The sequence below is a fragment of the Camarhynchus parvulus genome, chromosome 24 (genome assembly GCF_901933205.1).
Source record: "Camarhynchus parvulus chromosome 24, STF_HiC, whole genome shotgun sequence".
NCBI classification, from domain to species: domain Eukaryota; kingdom Metazoa; phylum Chordata; class Aves; order Passeriformes; family Thraupidae; genus Camarhynchus; species Camarhynchus parvulus.
In genome coordinates this window covers 1,369,858-1,393,676 of record NC_044594.1, presented here as the reverse complement: position 1 = coordinate 1,393,676, position 23,819 = coordinate 1,369,858, and the positions used below count along the sequence as shown (strand labels likewise).

The 23,819-nt window shown below is 45.4% G+C and overlaps 1 protein-coding gene across 8 annotated transcripts in view; it reads left to right on the top strand.

The window, feature by feature from the left end:
* The first annotated feature begins 11,483 nt into the window (after nucleotides 1-11,483).
* Nucleotides 11,484-23,819, top strand: part of NCAM1 (neural cell adhesion molecule 1) — an 89,434-nt gene continuing 77,098 nt past the window's right edge. For 5 of the 8 annotated variants that reach the window (XM_030965093.1, XM_030965092.1, XM_030965095.1 and 2 more), the window contains exon 1: nucleotides 11,486-11,652. In XM_030965093.1, coding sequence (XP_030820953.1) covers nucleotides 11,598-11,652 — 55 coding nt within the window. In that variant the 5' untranslated portion in view covers nucleotides 11,486-11,597. Of the gene's footprint in view, nucleotides 11,653-23,819 lie in introns of all 8 variants that reach the window. The other 3 variants (XM_030965091.1, XM_030965090.1, XM_030965089.1) reach the window with 1 other exon arrangement.

The following is a 23,819-nucleotide window of genomic DNA, read 5'->3' as shown; positions in this document are numbered from 1 at the left end:
GGTGGGGAATGTCAGAGCCAACACATCCCTCCGTCCTGGTGGGGAATGTCAGGCCTAACACATCCCTCCGTCCTGGTGGGGAATGTCAGAGCCAGCACATCCCTCTGTCCTGGTGGGGAATGTCAGCCCTAACACATCCCTCCGTCCTGGTGGGGAATGTCAGATCTAACACATCCCTCCATCCTGGTGGGGAATGTCAGAGCCAGCACATCCCTCTGGCTGTCCTGAGCAGCCCAGACCCTGCCAGGGGGCTCAGAGACCCCAGCACAGAGCCCAAAATGCCTCTATGTGGGTTTGATTGTGACCATGGAGCAAGTTACCAACCTTAGATGAAGATCTGCAAGCCATGACAAATTAAGTAGAATGATAGTGAATTTATCATGAGGTGAAAAAGTAGATTTTGGGTTTTTAGAATGGGGATTCGGGGGGCAAGATGGAGGAATCTGGGCGTGTCCAGCCAGACAAATTAAGTAGAATGGTAGTGAATTTATCACAGGGTGAAAAATAGATTTTTGGGGTTTTTAGAATGGGGGTTCAGGGGGGCAAGATGGAGGAATCTGGGTGTGTCCTGCCTTTCTCCTTCTTCTTCTTGGCCTCCATCTTCTGCTGTGATGGTGGCACTTTCGGATTGATTTAGAGTAGAAGCTCACTGTCTGACATAGCTGATGGTATTGGGAAGCAATAGTAAATATTGTACATGCAGTTTTTAGTATAAAAAGATAACACCACCCAGGGGCAGGCAGAGTGCCTCTGACTGTCTTGCTGAACAGACCTCAGCAGGACAGGAGAAAGAATTTTACAGATAAGATACAATAAACAACCTTGAGAATGAGCATTGAAGAGCTCTGACTCCTTCTTCAAGCACCTGGCTGGGAAAAGAGACTTTGTGACACATCTTGGGGTCACTGTGAGCAGCAGAGATCCCGACAGGTTAAAGCATCACATTTCCATGGAATCACTGAGGCTGGAAAAGCCCTGTGAGACCACTGGATCCAACCTGTGCCCAGCCCAGGGCTCTGAGTGCCACCTCCAGCCCTTCCCTGGGCACCTCCAGGGATGGGGACCCCAAACCTCCCTGGAGATCTTCACCAACCCCAAAACTTCCTGCGATAGGGTGGGGACATGGGAAGGGACATTTGGAGACATGAAGGCACTAAGGGGGTCCTGCACCCTGTCCCTAAGAGATTTGGGTTTGTGAAATCCTCCTGGTGTGACCTGGGCTGGGCTCAGAGGGGCTGAGCGAGGATGAGGATGGAGCTGCTGCCTCGCCTGGGTGGCTCTGTTGTGGCAGCAGGAGCAGGAGCTGGAGGCAGCAGCTTTGAAGCTGCCTCAGAGGTGTGTGGGTCCCCCAGGGATGGGCTCCTGCAGGTGTTCCCTTCGTCCCATCAGCTGCCACGCCTTGGCACCAAATCAAAGTTTTTTCCAGAGCTCACTTTTGTATCCTCTCACTGCCTGATCACAGCGTGGTCAGTGGGGAATTCAGGCCAGAATTGCTTTTGAACAGCAGGAAAACTCCACGTTTTCCTGAGAAAACCCTCCAATCCCGGTACTATCAAGCCCAATAAATTGGATTTGTCTCCTGGATGCGAATGCCAGCAGCCCGTGGCAGTTAATTGCAAGTTTTCCTTGCAGGCTGTGAGTGGTGGAATCTCGCTACAAAAAGCATTTCTGATGTTGGGTGCTCTGTAAATATTTATGTTCTTTCAGTGGAGGAATGCCTCGCAATCAGACAAACCACACAAAGGCAAATGAACTCATCAAAAGAAACCACAACTGAAATGTAAATATCATAAAAATAGGGGGAGAAAAAGCCTCTCTTCTGAGAGAACTCTGAGCCCAGGTGGTGCTGTGGGTTTTCCTCAAGTGAGGATTTTTTTTTTCCTAACCTGCAGGTGCTTCCAGACGATGAACAGGATGGGAAACCTGGCCCAGTCCACCTTAAATCTGAGGATTTAATGGAATTTCAGTGTTTTGTCAGGCTCAAAGGCTGTAATTACTGACCAGGACATAATCACCACTCACACTCCAACACTCCAACTTTCACCCGTGCCTGTGGTAAATTTCAGACCTGCTCTGAGCCAAATATTTTACTTCCTAATCACAGTTTACACCCTTTATTCCCAAACATTAGGTAGCAGCAGGGAGAGTCTGTGTTTTGTCAGTTAAAGGTTTCTTTATTTCAGCCTTGTTTTTTAACACTATCAGCTAATCCCCAGCACCAAAACGACGTTGGAACTTTGTCAGGAGTTTGCTGCTGATATCCAGGAATATAATTGCATTTATTTATCTCCCACCTCCAAATTTTAATGGATTTTTTTTTCCCCTCACAGATAACAACAAGGACACAATGGGCCATAGATAGGCTGTAAATGTAAAATCTCAGTTTTCTTCTTTTTCTTGAGCTCCTCTTGGGACAAATGCAAGCAGCAAGTAGGACCAGGAGTTTTACTGCCAGGATGCAGCTTGCTTGTAACAAATCCTGGACTTTTCCAAGTTGGCCTCTGTCACTTTCTGCTGGGAGAGAGAAACCTTCCATTTTTAATTCCATTCTGGGCTTTTTTTGTTTGTTTGTTTGTTTTTTATTGGTTTTTCTGGAAAGACAACTCAGTCAGGGGACGTTCGAATGGAAATTATTCTTGCAGAAAGTCTTGCAGATTTGCAGGAGGTTAAACCAAGGAAAATTGGGAGTCATTATCTTCCCAAAGGCAGAAAATGTGTTGCCTGAATTAATGGCTGATTTCAGGAATACACTCAGTAACGCCATCCATCAGAAATGAGATGCTGAATTACCAGCAATAGCCCCGTTCCTTATTAAACACTTTGGTTAATTAGTCTGGGAACATTTCACAGGCTGGGGCTCTGTGAAGAACTGCAGAAGGTCAGAGCAGAAGGCAGCAGGCGATGGATTAGTGAGCACCAGGACTCAGCAGCTCTGCTCAGCCTCTGAAATCCCCCTGCCTGAGCTCCCCAGCCCCGCTTTCCCACCTGTAACCACACCAAATAAAAGTGAATAAGGATTATTGTGGCCAGGAGACCACGACAATTGTTCTTTCTGAAGAGGTTAAAGCTGCCAGGCTGAGCTGAGAACCACCTGCCCTGATTTTGTGTGAATTCACAGCAGAACCACGTTCTGTGCAGGTAAATCTGTGCAGGATTTACCCTGCAGCGGGACAGGGAGCCCACAGTGCAGCCCCCTGCAAACCACAAACCAGGGGGAAGAATAAATGCAGAATAAAGGGAATTCCAAATTTTAAATGCAGAATAAAGGGAATTCAAAAGGGTTTGGAGCTGTGGTGAAGCTCCCAGCAGAAGGACAGAACCTTTCCCAGCCTGCAGAGCTTTTGGTGGCGCTGGCAGTGCCACCTTTTGCTTCCATCGGTGTCCCTGCTGTCACCCTGATGGAGCACAGCCCCCTGTTCCTCCCTCCCTGAGCCTCTGCCATAAATTAATGGCATTAGAGCTCCCCTGATGTCCTACATGAGCAGGGTGGTGCTGATCCCTTCCCCTGGCAGGGGCCCAGGGCAGGTAATCACCCTGAGCCTCCCTGGGAGCCTGGAACACTCTGGGGCTGCTGGCAGCTCTCAGTGCCAAACACAAACCCCACACCTTGAAGGCTTTTCCCCTTTTCCTTCTATAAAAATATCTTTGGTTTCTTTGGTTTTTTTTGCCATCTTTGCTCAAGGATCAGTATTCCAGGGAGGGATGTGTTGGAGCCCCCATCTGGGATTTGTTTACGTCCAGCTCTGCCCTGACAAGGGCACTTTGTGCTGCTGGGGATGGAGGGGGACAGCAGGGAAAATGATGCCTCTATTCATGGGGAAGCACCAATTTCCAACTGGGATTTTATTCCCAAAAGGCCAGAAATACAAAATTACTCCTCGGCTAAGAAAGAAGAAACCAGGTCTTGGATGTACAAAGGATTCTTATGCAAAAACCCCAAACTTGAGGCTGCATAATGGAAAAAATAGGGTGAGTTGTACTTTTAGCTTAAATGAAGCAGATAGCAAACTAAAAATCCAGAGACAAATTCCATAATAATTTATTGCTGAATTTTTTTTTTTTGCCTCATGAAGTTAGAAAAGAGTGGGGAAAAAGCCCCAACAGTGCCAGGTTACAAAGCTGTCACCTGGCTGATCAGAAATGTGATTCTCCCCCGGTTCTAGAGGGGTGCCCCATGTCAGCCCAGCTCACTTAATCCTGTGTATGCCTTAAATGAGCTGGAAACACAGCGCAGAAACATGAAACAGAATCTTCTGCTATTGGATTTTCCTTTTCTTTGCTCCATTTGTGCTGTGATTTATATGGAGAGCACAATTTGGAGGACTGCATTGTGCCAGCAGTGAGACCACACTCCCTTTATGCCAAGATGAATTATTCTGCAGCTTCCCCATGCTGCTCAATCATAAACAGGGGCAATGGGCAGAGGATGAACCTGTGATTAAGCAGGATTTTCTTTTTCAGGTAGATTTCCCAATTCTGAAATATTTTTTGATTATAACATAGAAAATGTTTCTGGGGAAAAACCATTTCTCACATTTCCATCTTCCACGGCGTGAACGACTTCCCAGACATTGCACAGAGCTTGAAGAAGAGTGGGAGGAGGAACAGACCCAGAAGAAAAGGAGTTCATGGAGTTTAAAAATGCAATTTACGTGTTCAACAAGAGTCCTGCAGGAAGATGCACGTTCCACATGCATTTGAAAGGTCCTACAAATAAACAGCTTTGCTCCCTCTGCTGCATATTTTGATCTTGGGAGCAAAAATAGGAAATACCAGCCTGACACTAGGACAGGATCCTTTCCCTGCAGGGCCAGAAGGGTCTTTTGCAGTGGGATTATTTCAGAAGTGAGGCTTGGTCAGAGACCTGAGATGGAAATTTGAAATATTGAAAGTGGTTTGAAATATTGCAAGTGATTTGAAATACTGAAAGTGATTTCCTTCAGTGCAGCAGCTCTGTTAAGTGTTTGACTGTTTCTAAGATAAAAGCTGCTCTCAGAGTTAACCCCAGCTCAAATGGCCGTGTTTAATGGCCTGGTGCTGTGGTGGCTCTGACTCCCAGCCATGCTGGGAATGAAGTGCAGTGTGGATATTGATTAGCCCTGGAATTGTGAGTCATTTCCTCTGATCCACTGCTGAGTGCCCAAGGGGCTGGTTTAGGCTTCAAAAAAAAAATGGGAAACACAAAGGGAGTGTGGGCTGTGGAATGGCAGTGACTTTCATTCAGAAAAACGTCTTTGCAGAATAGCTTGGCTTTGAGAAGGAAAATATTTACATCCCTTCTAATCTGGAACTGGAATAACGAGAAACAAACCTTGAAATGGCCAAAAAAGAAAAAAAGGGGGCAGGATCCCACAGTTCCAGAGGCTTTGTAACATTAAATACACTTGAAAGGACAAATCACAGCTTAGGTGTTGATTACTCACATTACTGCAATGGAGCTTTTGGAGAAGGGCTTGAGGCTTGAGGGGAAGGGGTATTTTGTTTTTCTTGCATTTATTTCCATCCTGCTGGTTCAGGACTGGCCTTGTGCTCCATGGTTTGAGCTGAGGAGCAGGAGCTCTGTTTTCAGCTCCCTTTTGGCCACAGGTTTCCTACAGACACATCACTAAATCAAAGTGTGCTCAGCTAAGGTGACTTTGTTCTGCTTTTTTGGGCTGTGTTCTCAGCAGGGGCTGTGCTGGGAAAATGCTCCGAGTTTGGGCTTACAGAACAATAAGGACTTGGGGAATCCAAATTTTGTAAAAGGAGAAATATGAAATAATATGGGAATGTGCTGAATTCCAGCATCTTGCCAGGGCTGCTGCTGGATTGCAGGGAAGCTGCACAAGCTGAGCTGTGTTTAGGGGTGATGATGGTTTTGTCTCCAGGAGATTTATCACAAGTTCCAGCCCTGGGGACCCCCCTGACTGCCCAAGGCAGTGTCTGTCCCACTGACTGGGATCAAAATGGCTCCAAAGAGGATCCTGAGCCTTAGCAAAGGTTTTTGTGCCGTTTTTTTTCCCTTCCATGACGAGCACAGCCCTTCTCCACGAGAGGCTGGAGCAGCTGTGCAGATGGCAGACATCTGCCAGAGAAATGCATCATCCTCCATCATCTGGCACCGCTCCTGCCAGCACAGAGCCGCTGCTTTGTCACCCAACAATTCCTCATCAGAGAGGGAACCTGGGTGAGGAGAGCTAAAGCCACACCAAAGATGCTCTCCTGATCCCATCTGGGGGTTTCAGTGGCGTTCATGCCAACCTGGGACCTCCTCACCCTGATGTGGAGATGAAAACCACCACAGCTTTTATTGTTGAGTGCTTTACATAAAGAACCTGTCTGTGGAGCAGCATCTTGTGTTTTGGAAATCATTTAATATCACTTTAATTCAGACTGGAGCACAAGAGCAGCAGCAATCAAAATTCATTCTAAAAACCAAGGATAGATCCATGAGGAACAGCTCTGAAAATCATGGTCAGGACTGGGGTCTGGGGGTGATGCTCACCAGTGAATTCAGGCCCCCAGACTGGTGATGGCAAAGATTAAATTCCAACCCTGGTGCTTTATATGAAGAACCTGCTTGTGGAGCAGCATCTTAGGTTCAGGAAATTATTTAAATCACTTTAATTCAGACTGGAGCACAAGAGCAGCAGAAATAAAAATAAAAATTGATTCTAAAAACCAAGGACAGATCCATGAGACAGAGCTGTGAAAATCATGGTCAGGACTGGAGGGGCAGCACTGCCCTGGGGTCTGGGGGTGATGCTCACCAGTGAATTCAGGCCCTCAGACTGGTGATGGCAAAGATTAAATTCCAAAAGTAGTGCCCAAAGGTTTCGTGGCTGAATTTCAGCATCCAGATGTGCCTGGGAAGCTGCCTCAAGACAACCTGGATGTTGTAAATCCCATCCAGGCTTTGGTAACAAAGCAGGGGATGTATTCAGCTCCAGAAAAAAATGATTTTTGCCTCAACAGCAAGAATTTTCCAGGATCTTTTTCTTTCTCACTGCATTTCAGCACCATCTTAAGACCATTATGCAAAAATAGAAACACTCCTTTACTCATATTTTTATCCCCTCCGCAATATTTTTAGAGAAATGTGAAGCTGACATAACACAGAGTCAGAGAGTGAGATTCTGTTACAAGTTTTATTCTTCTGTGCCTGAAACCCAGTCACAACCAAAGAATGTTGGGGAAACATTCAGCTCTGCTCTGGGCTGATTTAAAAATGGAATTATTCCTTTTTTCTCTTGGAATGACTGCCTACCTGCCTGCCTGGTGGGCAATCAGCATAATCCTGTTTAGTTGCCTCTCAGCAAGGGGAAAATTAAAGCACAGTTCTGCTCCAGTGGATTCGTCTTCTGCAGCTCTGACTGGCGAGGAGCTCCCTGTGGTAAGGAAAGAGAGGAGCAAAGAGTTGTAAATTACTCTCTTTTTTTGCTGTTTTTTGGACAGCTCTTTACTTTTGGGGGATGGGGGAGCCTTTATTAAGTTTCAAAGTGAGTCCAGTGGTCATTGATGCTTTAGAGGCAGCTCTGGGGATGGATGTGCTGAGTGTGGCTCTGGCAGTGCACCCCATGTGCAGGGAATGTGGCTCCTCAGAGCTTGCACGTGTGCTTGAACATTCCTGCCAGGCTTATTTATATTTCTTTTAAATCAAAGCAGACTGAGGGATGGATTTTTTCAATTAAAACAATCCTTTATTGCTTGCTACCACGAGACACCCTCTTGTTTTAGTCTCTTCTGTGCTAATTTTGCACACACTGTTTTTACACTTGCATTAATGCCCATGATGTGATGGTGAAGCTTGGAATAAATATTATTATAAATAAAAGCAGCAACTAGAACAGCTGTTCTTTTAAAATAGCCAGGTATTAGTGATGCTGGTGTCTGTTATTTAGAGGCACTGGGTGATGGAGGTGCTTTAAATACCTTTAATATTTTAAATTAAAACAGAAACCAGTGGCACCATGGGGAGAGTGGAAGAGAACAGTCAATTAATCATCATGTACTCTTTACACCCCTTTTAATTTCTGTGATTCTGTTCAGCTGAGAATCCTTTTCTCCTCTGAATTGAAGCCCCAGAGTTGACTGGGTAGGTTAAAAAGATTAAAATGAGACATTTAGTGCACACTGGCAGTGTGGAATGGCTTTCTACATGAAAGCTTGCATGTTAAATGTAACATTTTATCCTCAACGATGGAAGATTTTTCCTGAATTCCCACAAGTGCCAGGTGACTCCCAGGAATGCCATCAGCTGGCTGACATGTGAGCTGTGAGTCAGAGTGACAGAGCACGGCCAGGAAATGGAATATCCTTTCCCTGGGTGTCTCCATGACTAACAGCTCCCCATCCAAATCCCCCCAGCTCTGGGCAGGACCCATCCCTGGCTGTGGGCAGCAGAACTCCAGGAGAGATCCAGGATAAAGCTTGGAGCTCCAGGTATGGACATAAAGTCCATGAATTCCAAGTTTTGAGTGCTCAGAATCTGAATTTCTGGGCTGTAATTTCACCTCTCCAGTTCTCATGACTTCACCCTCACTCCTTGGTTTGTGACATCACCAGAGCACAGGAATATCTTTGTGAGCCACCTTGTCTAAAAAGGAAAGGGAGATACTCTTACTTTTCTTCTATATTAAGACTTTTAAAAATAATCTGTGGCAAAGAGAGGGACGTTTCAAGGGACTGTCTCTGCTTTTATTGCCTGGCTGCGAAGAATATTGATTTGAGGTCATTTTGCATAGTGTTGTTATCCATCACCATAAACATCTGCAGAGCACAGAACAATCCCCCTCTGGCCAGGAGGAATTCTGAGGTGCATTCCCTAATTCTGCCCCTTTTCCAGAGCCTCCAAATAAGGGACAACTCTGCTTTGTGGTTTAAAAATCTGGGTCTAATATGTGTGAAATGCCTGTATAGTTAAAATTCACTTTTATTATATTTGCATAGCAGAAGTGGAATTAATTTGACAGATTCCACCGCTGCTGCTTTTAAATGTGGCAGAAAACTTCAAATTTCCTGCTCACTTTTATGCCAAGTACCCAGTGAAGTCAGGAACTGAGACTTGCACTTCAGTTATTGATTGATGGGATTTTTTCCCCTTTTTATTTTATATATTAAATGCACAGGCATGGCCCATAAACCTGTGTTAATGGCAAAAAAAAAAGGGAAATGTGTCAGGTAATGTACTTGGAGCACCTCATTCCATTTGGATATGCCTGGGACTCGTCTCCATTGGATTTTCATCATAAAACCCATGATTTTGTTTTTAAATTTCTTGGAGGCTTAAATCCAGGCTAGACACTTGGTGTCTTTGCTCTGTGAAGTATTTTGAAGAGGAAAGCTCATATTTCAGGAATTCTGCTCCAGGTGAAATGGCGTCTCCAGATTCTCCCTTATTCTGCCCCATCCCTGAGCTGGAGGGGCTTTGTGGTGATTTTTCCTCTGCTGATTTCCATGTGAGCTCTTCCCCTGATCCACCCCGGGAGTAAAAACTCCCACATCAGGGACTAAAATATTGTTAAATAGGAATAAAGATCTGCTGATATCTCCAACACAAACAACCGCTCCCCCACAGCACACAACAATTCATGGCATTTGTTGTGTGCAATATTCTCTCTTCACAGATCCTTCTGTTCCAATTTTTGGGGATGTCAGCTTGCAGGGAAGAAGAGCTGCCTTAATTGATGTGATGTTCTCTCCAAGACTATTGTTTACCACAGAGGAATATTCCTGCTTTGCAAGGCTTGGACTCTTCTGTTGATTTTTGTGGAGGAGACGACTGGGATTTCATGGAAACCCCTCAGTGTATAAAATTGTGTCAATAGCAGCCTGTGAACTTATTCTGGATGCTCTAAAGGGCATTTTCACAAGGTGACCGGGGCACCTCCCACTGTCCCAGGGTGCTCCAGCCTGGCCTTGACATTCCCAGGGATGGAGCAGGAATTCCTCCCCAAAATTCCATTTACACATCCCCTCTGCAGGCCTGAAACCATCGCCCTTGTCCTGCCACCATCTGCCCAAGCAAATAAAAATAAAGATGTTGTGAAACCCTGCTTTGTTCTCTTCTGGGGTTGCTCTTTTCAAGCCAAGCTCACGGAGATTTAATCTCAAAAATTTGGGAAATAATTGCTGCAAACTCTGTACCCTTCATAATAAAAATATATGTAATGTGTAGAAATCAGCTAATTGTTTTCAGGATAGAGAGGGATTTCTTCCTGAGGATTTTATCCCAAATATTCTCAGGGCAAGGTTGGCTTTCTGCTGCAAAAAAATATATATAGCATATATAAACATATACATAATATATATAAATATATAACATATATAAACATATACATAATATATATAAACACATAAAACATATATAAATATGTAACATTTATAAATATATAGCATATAGAAACATATATAGCATATAGAAACATATATATAGCATATACAAATATATATATAACATATATAAATAGATATAGCGTATAAAAATATATATCATGTATACAAACCTATATAGCACATACGTAATATGCACAATCTTTGTACCATATGGTTATACTCCATTATACAATATGTAATTAATATGTTGTATGTCACTGTGTTAATTGCACTCTATAATAATTAATAGACCTTTAACATTAGCATAATTACATTATCAATAATATGCTGGAGTTGATACAAGCTACATACAGATGTCTTTTTATATGGCACATAATCCATAACATACATTTGCTATAGGATACAATACATAGTGTATACACATATTTGCATAAATATTAAATACCTATTTTATGTAGCACATAATACATACCATATACACATATTTACATACATATTAAATACACATTATTTACACCTTAGAATAATTTATATTCTAATACTATATTATTATTTGATAATAACTAATAATGATGCTATGATAATTAACGATAATGTGATAATAAGCAATAATGACATGATATGACATGATAATATAATATAATATAATATAATATAATATAATATAATATAATATAATATAATATAATATAATATAATATAATATAATATTTAATTATATTATTATACAATTTAATATATATCCCTGATCAATATATAATTATTATAATATATACTATAATATTAATTGTTAAATGTACTATATTATTAATTATAGCATCCAGTATAATAATATTATTATGTTATGTTGTTATATGTTATATATGTTATATGATATGATATGATATGATATGATATGATATGATATGATATGATATGATATATTAATATGCAGTAAATATATAATATAATAATTAGTAATGATGCAATGATAATAAACAACAACACGATAACAATAATAACTATTTCCTTATTCCTCTGCTCGCTTACTCCCCAGACAAAGCCCTTTCACCCCCACCCCCCCCGGCGCGCAGCAGCGCGGCACTATTTCCCTTGGCGGAGGGATCGCGGGGCAGTCTCTCCGCCGCGCAGGGATCCGCGGCGCTGCGGTCCGTCAGTCAGCGCCGTCAGGCGGCGCCGGGACGCGGCGGGCGCAGCGCTGAGCGGAGCGGCCACGCCGGGCTCGGCTCCCGCGCCCTCCCCGCGCCCGCAGCCCCGGCCCGCCGTCTCCTCCCGCCGGTGCGATGCTGCTGCCGCTCGCCGTGCTGCCCTGCGCCTTCGTCCTGCTGCGGGCCGCAGGTACGGCGGGCCGGGGCGCGCCGCGAACAATGGGCTCGGGCGGACCCCGCGCTGCGGGGGCTCGGCGGGGCCGCGCGGTGGCAGAGAGAGGAGGAGGAGGGTGCCGAGCCGAGCCGGGCAGGGCTGGGCAGGGCTGGGCTGGGCTCCCCCGGGGCCGGGCTCGCTGCGCGGGGGGCGCAGACAATGGGCGCGGAGGGGATGCTGCGTGCGGGGTCGCGGCGGGCTCGGGGATGCTCCGCGGCCGCCGCCCTCCGCCGCCCGCCGGGGCACGGACGCGGCCGGGGAGGGAGCCAGGGATGCGATCGCCGTGGAGCGGCTGGAATAATAAACGGAGAAGGAGGAGAGGGAGAGGGGAAAAAAAAAATAAAAGAGAAAAAGGAGGGGCGCGGGGCGCTGCCGTTGTGGAGCAGCCCCGGGCGCGAGCGGTGGTGCGGTGGCCCCGCCGTGGCCGCTCGGCAGCCGCCGGTCACCGCCCGGGTCGCCCCCGCCCGGCTCCGGGAGCGGCAGGTGGGCTGGGAGCGGCGGGATGGAGCGACCACACCTGCGCCGGCCCCGCCCCAGCCGGCATCCCTGCTCCGAGCTGCATCCCTGCTCCGAGCTGCATCCCTGTACTGTCCGTCCCTGCTCCGAGCCGCATCCCCGTGCTGTCCGTCCCTGCTCCGAGCCGCATCCCCGCTCCGAGCTGCATCCCCGCTCCGTGCTGTATCCCTGTGCGCTCCATCCCCGCTCCGAGCCGCATCCCTGTGCTATCCGTCCGTCCGTCTGTGCCTCCTCCCCGGCGCTGTCCGTGCCGGCGCTCCCCGGGGAGCGCTCCCGAGCCGCGCTGCGCTCCGCCGGTGTTTGTTCCCTGTCCCGTCCTGTCCTGTGCTCCTCAGCCCTTGTCCCCCGTCCCTGGGGAGCATCCCGGGCTGGCAGTGCCATCGCCCCCTCGCAGCTGTCCCCGCGCCTGGCTGCGCTCCGGGATTTTCCCGGCGCCGTGTCCGTGTCCCCGCGCTCCCCGGAGCTGTCGGTGTGTCTGTCCTTGCCGTGTTCCATCCGTGCCTCCTCCCCACGCTGAGGATTTTTATCTCCTTAAGCAATTACCGCCGCTGGGGCTCTGTCTGCGCCGGTGGTGACAGTGGCTGTCGCGGTGGCACTGGTGACAGTGGCTGTCGCGGTGACAGTGCCACCAGTGTCCCCAGGGCTGCTGCCAGACCCGAGCCACCTGTTTACCATCAGCACCCACTCTGAGCCCTGCCCGGCTCTCCGTTTAGCCTCTGTTTAATTAAAATAAAAAAGAAGAGTGTTTGTGAGGGGCTCTGTGCGTGGCGGGGGGGTCGCGCTCCCGTTCCAGCCGCTGCTGCCCTGCCCAGCTCCGCATCCTGCCCGGCCACACCCTCCGATCCCCGGGGCTGCACATCCCTGACACATCCCCGACACAGCCCCGCCGCCTTTCTCAGCTGGGGGAGGCCACAATAAAGCGCCTCGCTTTGGGTTTTTTTCGTTCTTTTTTTTTTTTTTTTTCCCCAGGGGAAATAAATGGGAGTAAGCAAAAGAAAAATTATCTGCATATCATCTGTTGCCCCACTCGAATACATGTTTATCCAATAATAATAATTATGAATATGGAGACTGCCTAGGGAGCTGCACAGCTGGATCTGTTAAATCAGCACAAAATGGAGAACACAAAAACCAAATAAAATATTAAAAAGCTAGAACAAAGCAGCAGCAGTGTTTATGGTGAAAGCAGCACCAAGCACATCCAGCTCTGCTTTCCACCCTAAAGGATGCTCTGCTTGTGTTCCTTCTATTTTTCCCCACTCTGTGATGGGGGAGAAGGAATTTTGCTTTGAAAGCTGTGGAGATGTCAGTGCAAGAGGGTGTTTTATTTATTTTTATTTATTTTATGATTGTGCTGCTAAAAAAACCTTAAGCTCAAATGTAAGAGGAGGCAAGAGGGAGATATTCATCAGTGAGGAATCCCTGAGGAAACCGTTGTGTGAGCACAGTTGTGGGGTGGGCTCACAACCAAACCGTGTTCTTTATGGCTTTTAGGATAATTCCACATTTCGTGTGTACCCCCGTGGCCTGTGGTAGTGATGATTTATTTTATTTAGTCTGCTGTAAAATTAAAACATTCTCTGATAATGTAGAAGCTGATTTATAGACAGAGCAGATGGCTCCTCTCCTTTCATGTGCATCCTGAGAACTATGGTTTCCTAAAGAATAGAGAGGATTTTGTAGCAACTTTATCCCCTTGACACATGAACTTGAAAATTCCCCAATTGACTCTTGGGCTGGGTTTTTTATTTGGGTCTTTAGCGTGTGGGTTTTGTCAGAGGTTTTTTTTGAGGACATTTCAAATGAGTAACTCCACAACTACCCGGTTTTTAAGTGTTAAACATCGTGGCTGCTCTCCAGGCTGAAAGTGCCTTCACTTTTCCTGGCTGGGCTCCAGAAATGTATTTTAAGGATAACTGCTCTGCCTGGGTGCAGGCGCTGGGTACAGAATGCCAGGGGGGTTTTTTGATGGTTTTCCTGTTTGTTTGGGGTGGGAGGGTGATGCCATGGGTTTCCTGCACGGGCTGCCAGGGAAGCAGAACCAATTGCTGGGGGAGGAGGAGGAGGAGGAGGAGGAGGAGGGGATCCTGCATCTGCTGCCATCAGTCTGCGAGGAGCAGAGGGATAGCTCGGGGAGGAGACAAAGCCCAGTTTATTTCCTCATTTCAAAGGCCATCCTGCGGTTTTCCTTGTTACTTTACACCTGGTGATAGAAAAAAGGCACATTTCTGGGGGTTTTGGGTGGGTTTCTGGGGTGGTTTTGGAAGCATCGTTTTTGCAGTGTGTTCAACGTGAGATGGGCATTATGAACTTGCCCAAATGCCTCTGCACACAGCCTGGGAGGAGCTGTTTCCCCTGGAATTGTGTCGTGGCTTTTATGCAGGGAATTCTGAGAAAGCTTCGAGGATCTGATGCTACCAGGGCAGTGTTTTCCAGGTGCTCTGTAACGAGGGTGTTGATTTCTTTGTTTATTTCCCAATTCTGTCCTTTCCCACGGATGTGAAACAAGCAAAGCCACTCGCTTGTAAATACTCTCTTTGAAAATGACAAGGAAACAGAATGGTGTTTTCCTTGGCTGTTTATACACGGGGAGAATGGGAATAACTGGGCTGAGGGTGTGTCTGGCAGGGAACTACGGCTCCCAGCAGCTCCTCTCTCCTGGATGGTTCCTTTGCGCATGTTTTTTCAGGAATTAATGTGATTTTAAAAAAAGGAAAAAAAAAAAAGAGCCACCAGGCAAATAGACTTTGAGCCATCGAAATCACAGGAGCAAATGTGAAGGTCAGCTCTGGGCTGGCTGTGGCTCCTTTTGTTTAGGAAAACACATTAGCATGGAGCAAAGGGCTGGCGGTGCACGGGGATGGAAATGAGCAGGGCTTGGCAGCAGGGCCCTTCTGGGTTCCTGGTGGGGAAATGCAGCTGCTCATTAGCAACGATGCCTTTTGAAGTGACCCAGAGCCAAATGGCAGCTCCTGCTCCTGCCTGCCTCTGGGATTGGCTCGGGCAGCCACTGCAGGGAGGTGTTCATGGGGGTTTGGGTTTGCAGTGCACGTGGAATGGAGGGAAGGAGATCAAAATCAAGGATAAAATTGAGATTAAATAAATGTATGGCTTTAAATCCAGTACTTTGCACTGTGTTGATGGTAAAGCAGATAATCCCTCTGCATAGGGTCGGTGATGCAGATTCCAGACCTTCCCAGGATAAATGACACACACAGGATGGAGTCACCGTCCCTGGAAGTGCCCAGAAATGGCACTTGGGGCAGGGTTTGGTGCTGAACACGGTGCTGCTGCAGGGTTCACAATGACACTTGATGATCTTAAAGGTTTTTTCCAACCTGAACGATTCTCTGGTTGCACAAAAAGCAGTTTCAGGAGGAATTTTCTCAGGGGAAGAGTTAAACCTGGGCAGGGCTGCCCTGGGAGCTTTGGATTCCCCATCCCTGAGGTGTCCAAGGAATTAATTACTGGACAAGGTGGGGACTGCTCACAGCTTGGACTCGATGGCCTGGGGGGCTTTTCCAGCCTCAGGGGCTCTGATCCCATGGCAAACCTTGGGCTGTCCAAGGATGATGCTACCAGGGCAGTGTTTTCCAGGTGCTCTGTAACCAGGGTGTGATTCCTTTGTTTATTTCCCAATTCCGTCCTTTCCCACGGATGCGACTCACTTGTAAATATGAAACTTTGAAAATGACAAGGAAACAGAATTGTGTTTTCCTTGCTGTTTATAAACTAGGAGAATGGGAATAACTGGGCCCCCAGGGGAGGACTCCCCCACCAGGGGAGGTGCTGACATCTTTTAAAATACCCAAAACCACCTCAAAACTTGCCCAGAGCATTTTTGGACCCCTGTTACAGCTTTGACTTCTGAGGTTGCTTTTAACCCAAAAATTTGTGTACTGGAGGTGCATCAGCTAAATTCTGACTGGGACAAATGTGGGGCATCAGCAGCCTCAGCCCAGCTGCCGGAAAAGCTGATTTTTGGGGAACAGCACACAATGGGAGGTTTATCCTGCACAGCAAGTGCAAATTGCTTTAAGATTCCTCTGAAGAAGCAGCAGCAGCAGCTGTGGGGTAGAGTCACATAGAGCTGTGCTTAAGAGCAGGGGGAGTTATCTGAATTCTTCAACGTGAATAATAATTAGGATGGAGAGCTGGTGCTTGCAGCAGAAATCACAGAGCAAGAACAAGATAAAAATTGTGCTGTGCCTGAAGATTAATGTCTCCAGTTGCCTCTGAAGAAACAGAGCTGGGGTTGGGAAATGGGGGGGATTTTCAGGAGTCTGTGTTTGCTCTGTAATTGCTCAGGGTGGGTTCAGTGCTCCTGCCCTGCCCAGGGATGGAGGCACCGAAGGTCCCAGGTGAATTCAGGCTGCAAACCGGGTCAGAGAGGGGATGGAGAGACCAAAGGTCTGTCAGAGCCTGAGCTTCCCCAAGTAAATTCAGGCTGCAAACCGGGTCAGAGAGGGGACAGAGCCCAGGGGTGGCAGGCCCTGATCCCATTCCAGGCAGGGCCATGTCTCACCTCTGATGCAAGGAAATCCATTTGGGGCTGCAGGCAGTAATGGCATCTGTGTCAGGGCTGATCCATCCTCTATTTTCATCCAGATCTTGTGACAGGACAGATGCAGGGGGAGTTGGGAAAATGGGAATTGGCTGGTTCAGTACAACCTGGGAAAAAAACCATGGAGAAATATTGGGAAATCCATTGAAATGGTCGATTTCTTAAAATGGGGAGCAGATTTGATTTATTTTGAGTTAAAACAAATGTCCATCACTTCACCAGGGCATCATTGGCCAAGACAAAGCACATCTAAAGAAACTCTTGACTGCTTGAATTGTCAATCTCATCATGTCTTGAACAGAAATATTTATGTTTTCTTTCTAGCTGAGTTTTTAAGACTGTTACAGACATTGGGTAAATCAGGGTAGGTACTTAGCACAATTTGTTGTTAAAATCAGGCAAGTCAGGTTCATTCTCTGAAAATCCACCTGCTCCTGACTGCTGAGGCCACGTTTGGAGTGTGGGGTCCAATTCTGGACCACAACCAGTGGATTTACTGCAGAGGGACCGGAGGAGCATCTTTGGGGTGAGAAGAGGCTGAGGCTGCAGAGAGGAGGCTCCAGGGGACGTGGATGTGGATAAATCCCTGCTGGGGAGCAGTGAAGAGAGCCAGGATCTCCCAGCAACAGAACAAACTGGAATACAGCAAATCTTCTCTGCACGAATGAAAACACACCAAAATATCTTTTTTTTTATTTATTTATTTTTTAATTTTTTACTTTTTATTGGATGAATCCTGGATCAGCTTGAGTGGAGAAATTGTGGATTCTCCATCCATGGACCTTCAGAACAGACCTGGCCAGACCCCTGGTGGCCTCCTGGACTGGATAACCTCAAAATGTCCCTTCCAACCCCAATTATTCTGTGATTTTCCTACCTCAACTCTTATAAAAACAGGTCTAATAGAAGCTTATTTGAATATTTAGTTCACTTTTCCTTCTTTGTGTTCATGACATTTATCACCCTTGAATCTTTAGGATGAAGAAGAATGTTAATTGTTTGTTGCTGGTTTATGGTTAATTGTAATTTACCACATTGATTAACTTGAAATATGACTGCAAAGACATGAGTGGGAGTGTGTAAATCTGTTACAGAAATGGAGAATTGTGTGAGATGAAGGGTGAGAGGAAGAAATGAGCCAGGTAACATCCAGGCCACGTTTTGGGCAGAGTTTGGTCAGAATCAGTGAAATTCAAAGTCCTTTCCAGAGAGCCCTGGCTGAGCTGTGGAATTGAGCAGGTGATAAATGATGAAATAAAGTGATGAAGGTTTTAGACAATGGAAATAGGAAATTGTTCTCTCCATATTTGAATGGGCTTTCCCAGATGTTTAATATCTCTTGTCCCAAAAGCAACTGTATAAAAAATACTTTAAATGTTACTACAACTGCAATATATTCCTGCAGAATTTAGTTAATTGTCCCTGAAATCAAACTGTAGGATTGTAAATGTCCTTGTTTCATGGAGAAAAAACCCCTAAAAATTTATTTACAAAGTGCAGTTCTTTTTACAGTGAAGACTTATGTGCATTAAGCATTCAAAAATTGAAATCCCATTTTTTTTCCAGCACCTTCTTATATGGGATATTCAAGGCTGGGTTTGAATAAAACCAAAGGAGGAGCAGCCAGTTTGGTGGTGTTGGCATGAAATTGGCAAACTGGGCTCTAATCTGTGGCATTATTGCACAATTTAAAATAGGAACAACCAGATTGGTGGTGTTGGCACAGTGTTGGCAAACTGGGCTCTGATCTGTGACATTATTGCACAATTTAAAATGGGAGCAGCCAGATTGGTGGTGTTGGCACCAAATTGGCAAACTGGGCTCTAATAATGGCATTATTGCATATTTTAAAATAGGAGCAGCCACTTTGGAGGTGTTGGCACAATGTTGGCAAGCTGGGCTCTGATCTGTGGCATAATTTCATAATCTAAAATAGGAAGAGCAGCCAGATTGGTGATGTTGGCACAATAGTGGCAAACTGGGCTCTAATAATGGCATCATTGCATATTTTAAAATAGGAACAACCAGATTGGTGGTGTTGGCACAACAGTGGCAAACTGGGCTCTAATAATGGCATCATTGCATATTTTAAAATAGGAACAACCAGATTGGTGGTGTTGGCACAATAGTGGCAAACTGGGCTCTGATCTGTGGCATTAATTTGAAATAAACACAGCAGGGATTGAGGGCAGCTCGGGCCGGGGATGCTCGTGGTGGTTCCTCAGAGCCCAGGCTGTCCTTGCATATTAATCACCCTCTCAAAGGAGCTCTGATGTGCATTGTGCAGGCTCTGGGATTGTGGTGCTCAAAAGGGTTTTTATTCCATTCAAGTAGAGGGGCTGAGAGCAGCAGAACCCGGGCAGTGGCTGGGGAAGGGCAGCCCTGCTCTGCCCCGAGTGCCCCGGAGCTCTGCCCTGCCAAATGGGCACTAAATACCCAAATATTCACCCCCAGGTCTCCCTGGCTCCTCAGGCAGCTGGGGGGTAAAATTAAATATTGGCCAGTCGGGATTTCAGCAGGCCAAGCTCGAGGTCGTGATCCTGTTGGGAAACTTGGAGGGGGTAAAAGTTGGGGAAATGGCAGATTTGTGAGTTTGGGAATAATAGGATTTCCCCCAGATAAAGGGTGGGAATATTCAGATTGTGTGAGTTTGGGAGTAACATGATTTCTCCCAGGAAAAGGTTGTGGAAATCTCAGTTGTGTGAATTTGGTAATAACAGGATTTCCCAGGTAAAGGGTGGGGAAATCTCAGATTTATGAGTTTGGGAATAATAGGATTTCTCCTAGGTAAAGGTTGGGGCAATCTCAGACTGTGTGGGTTTGGAAATAACAGGATTTTTCTCAGGTGAACGGTGGGGAAATTCAGATTGTGTGAGTTTGGGAGTAACAGGATTTCTCCCAGGTGAAGGTTACGGAAATCTCAGTTGTGTGAGTTTGGGAATAACAGGGACTAATACAGCATTCCTCTGGTGATGTGGTGGGGCAGTGTGAGGTGAGGGGTTAATGAGCTGTGTCTGTGTGAAAAAATCCAGAAAAGGGGAGATTTTGGCTCCTTTTCTTTGTACAAATCTCAAAAACATGGTAGATATTGAAGTCCATGTCTCATAGTTATTGAAACATGGACTTCAGTGAGCAGTAGAGATGTTTCAGTGGGTGATGTTGGTACTCTGAAGGAGAAAATGGGCAGATTTAAAAAATACATATATATATATATTTATATATATGGATACAGATGTACATACAGATGTTCTAGTATTGGAATTTTGTACAATGAGTAGAGAATTGGGCTGCAGACTGTGCTTGTGAATTGCCACCAGCTCATGTTGTGAAGAGAGGTGAAAACTGATCCTGGATGTGCTGAAGAAAACCTTTTGTTGGGAGGAAAAATCTGCATTTGAGACAAGCAGTGAGCCTATCACTGTGCTCCCCAAATCCAACGCTGTCATCCTGGCTTTGTGGTAAATCAATATTATTGAGCTGTTTGCTGAGTCCTTGGTGTCTCTTTGCTGCTGCTTTTCCTCCTTTTATCAACTCTTGGGCACATTTTCTTGCACCTGATTATTTTGTTCTGTGAGAACACTGGCAGGGTTCCTTGTTAGTGTGAATTTCAGCAGTGAACTTAAGGAAAGGAGCAATTCCAAACAGGTATCCAGGGAGCTGAGAAAGCCTTGGGGGATGATGTTCAGCCTGGGCTGAGGTTGGATTTAAGGTCTTTGTGGAAATGAATCACTGGAGTGGAGCTTTTGGTGTGGTTGTTGTTTGTTTTCTGTGCACAAAATGATATTTTCTGGGTATTTTTGTAGGGAACACGAGGGATTTTTGGGTAATTTGGTGATGCTGTTAAGGCAGCAAGACAGGGAGAGCATTTTTCTGCATTTTTGCTGTATTTGATTGAGAATTGTCAGATTTTTGTGTGGATGTTTTGGGGTAGGAATGGGTGGATTCTCATGGTGTAGCAGAGCCCTGCCTGTGTCACTGCAGTCAGAAGGAAACCCCCAGACCATCCCTGCCAGCCAGTGTTGTTGTTCTCTGTGTTCAAAATGGTATTTTCTGGGTATTTTTGTAGGGAACACGAGGTATTTTTGGGTAATTTGGTGATGCTGTTAAGGCAGCAAGACAGGGAGAGCATTTTTCTGCTCAATGTTCATTTTTGCTGTATTTGAGTGAGAATTGCTGGGTTTTTGTGTGGATGGTTTGGGGTAGGAATGGGTGGATTTTCTGCCTGTGTCTCTGCAGTCGGAAGGAAACCCCCAGACCATCCCTGCCAGCCAATTCCCATTTATTTCCCTGATAATCCCATTTAAAGCCCATTGCAATTGCAGTATTTGGAGGTGAAGTGCAGCAGGAAATACTGAATCCAACCAGTGCTGGCATTTCCCTTTAGTGAGAGCTGCATAAATATGGTTTTTATATCAGTCACATTAATTGTGTGCAGGCTGTGGCATTGCTCTGATGAAGCACTTAGAGCCCACCTGGGTGTGCTCTGAAATGCCCAAAATAACCAAAATGAAACTTCTTTTTGAATTTGTTAATGTGCATCACAGATCCCATGCAATCCAGGGATCAAAATGCTCCATCATTATTGGCTAATTATAACACTGGAGGATTTAATTTTGCATTTTTCACTCTTAACAGTGAGAGGAAGACACTTTTGGCATTTTAGCAAAATACAACCAACAGCTGCTTGGCCAAGGAACTTTTTTTAATTTTTGAGAGCTGCAGGAGTCAAAAGAACAGAGCTGGAGCCTGTTGCAGTTGTGTTTGCAGCAGATAATCCCCCCAGTGCAGCGTGGAGCAGACACAGGAATTACTGCACACTCCTAAATCCTGCTGCACTTTAATCTCCCCATGATCTCTGGGAAGGCTCACAGCATTTATTCCATTTATTCCATTTATTCCCTGCTCCCTCCTGGCTGGGGTTTGTTGGGAATGAAGGAGGGAAGCTGGAATACATGACGGGAACAAAAATTAATTTTTTTTTCCTGTAAAAAAAGCTGCAGCATCAGAGATTTCATTTATATTGATTCACTTCTGGCTTTGCCATTGGGTTTTATTTGGAGATGGGCTTTGGCCATTTTGCTCTCTTAATTTTTCTCCATTTCTCTGTAAAATGAATATTTCATGAAATACAAGCAAACTTGGAGTAGTTTGTGCATCATGGACAAAAATAACGTAGTGCTGCAGTGATTGTTTGTAATTTTAATTTCCCACTGCAGGCTGGCATGGCTGTTAGCTCCAGAGCAGAAAATACTGTGAAACATTTCTCTTTAGAGTAACAGTTATTTAGTATAAATATAGTAAATAAAAAGTTATTTAGTTATAAATACTCTATATAGAGTAAAAGTTATTTTTGTCTAGAAATGGGTGTTGGTAGGATGCTTTTATTCCTGGCAAAAATGGTGGGATTTTTGTGGTGTGCAGTTTGGTTTTGCACAGTATCAGGCAGGAGGAGGAAAATCCTCCTTTCATCCAGTCCCAGGGAATACCCAGGGAGGAATTGAGGAATTTTCTCACCTGCTCCCAGGTACTGAGGGATCCCTATGAAAATTCCAAGTGTCTACTTGAGTAAAAATCAATGTAAATCTGCTCAACGACCATTTCTTTTTAAATAAATGACTTTTGCTGATCTTTCTTACAGCTGGTGAAAAACCAGGCTTTTCATTGAAAGAGAAAATGTGATTTATTTTAGTTTTTCTCACCCAGGCCCTGCCTGGCTGCTCACACTGCAATTAATGTGACCTGCTCTCATGGATGGCTTGTGTGGGTGGGGAGGGAAAACCCAGAAAACAGAAAAAACCCAGAAACTGATGTAAACTCTGCTCTTTTCCTTGCTGGGTGCTCCCAGCTCTGAGAAGAGGAGCTCTGGGAGGGTTTGAACCAATCTGTCAGCATTTTGGGTGTCCCACACTTGGGTTCTGTTGCAAGAACAAAAATCTCAACATCATCAGCAAAGCCCTGAGCAAACCCAGCCCTGAGGTATTTTTTCCCTCAGTCTCTTTTCCAGGAGAAAACTGCACTTCAAACCCTTTGAGTTTTTAAAAATCTCTTTAAAACACTCTTTTTTAAAACCACACGATTTCTGGAGCAGCTTTTCCCATTATTCTATTGAATATTCAAAGTGAAAAGGTGCCCTTGGAGCAGTCCCTGGAGTGTGTTTGCTGTGGGTTTTTTGTGTTCTGGGCAAACACACTTCAGGAATTTCTGCTTTTATCAATGGCAGTGCTTGGTGTTTGCAGGTAAAACAATAGTAGAAATAAATGCTGATAAAAACGATAGTAGAAATAAATGGTTTATGCCCAAGCTTGTGGGATTGCATTATTTTAATGTGAAAATAATACCTTAAAGCTTTTTTTGCTTTTTGCTAGATGTGCTGCAGTTTCTGATAACCTGTCTCTGTTTTAGTTACATTTTACCTGTTAATCCCCAAAACAAGGCAGAATGTACCAGAACATGCAGATGAAATCCCAAGTTTTGCAATCCCCATTATTTTGGTTAAAATAAGCCATTTTTATATGAAGAATTCTTGCTTCGTGAGACTGGATCTGGATTTAAATGCAACCACAAAGCCATTGTGGACCATTTTTGTTGTGTTGCCCTGAATTCCAGGACCATTTCTCTTGTATTCATCCCTGAATGCCAGGACCATTTTTGTTGTTTTTAGCCCTGAATTTCAGGGCCATTTTTGTTGTGTTCATCCCTGAATTTCAGGACCATTTTTCTTGTGCTAATCCCTGAATTCCAGGACCATTTTTGTTGTGTTCAGCCCTGAATTTCAGGCTCTGGTTTGTAGCTGCAGGCACTCTGGCAGGTCTGGAGGGTGATCAGTGCCCTATCCCAAAGCTTCTGTCCATTCCCAGGAGCTGCTTTTTATCAACCTCAATTGGTCCATCCAAAGCAGCCTGGAAATAAAAATAGCAAATCCCACACTCCTGGTTTGGGCCCTGCATTATTGATGGGTTCCTGCAGTGTCCTCTGTGTCCAGGAGATTTATGGGGTGTGATTTATTATTTAGTGGCACATGCAGAAGCACCTCCTAGCATTAAAGAAACAAAGGATAAAGGTA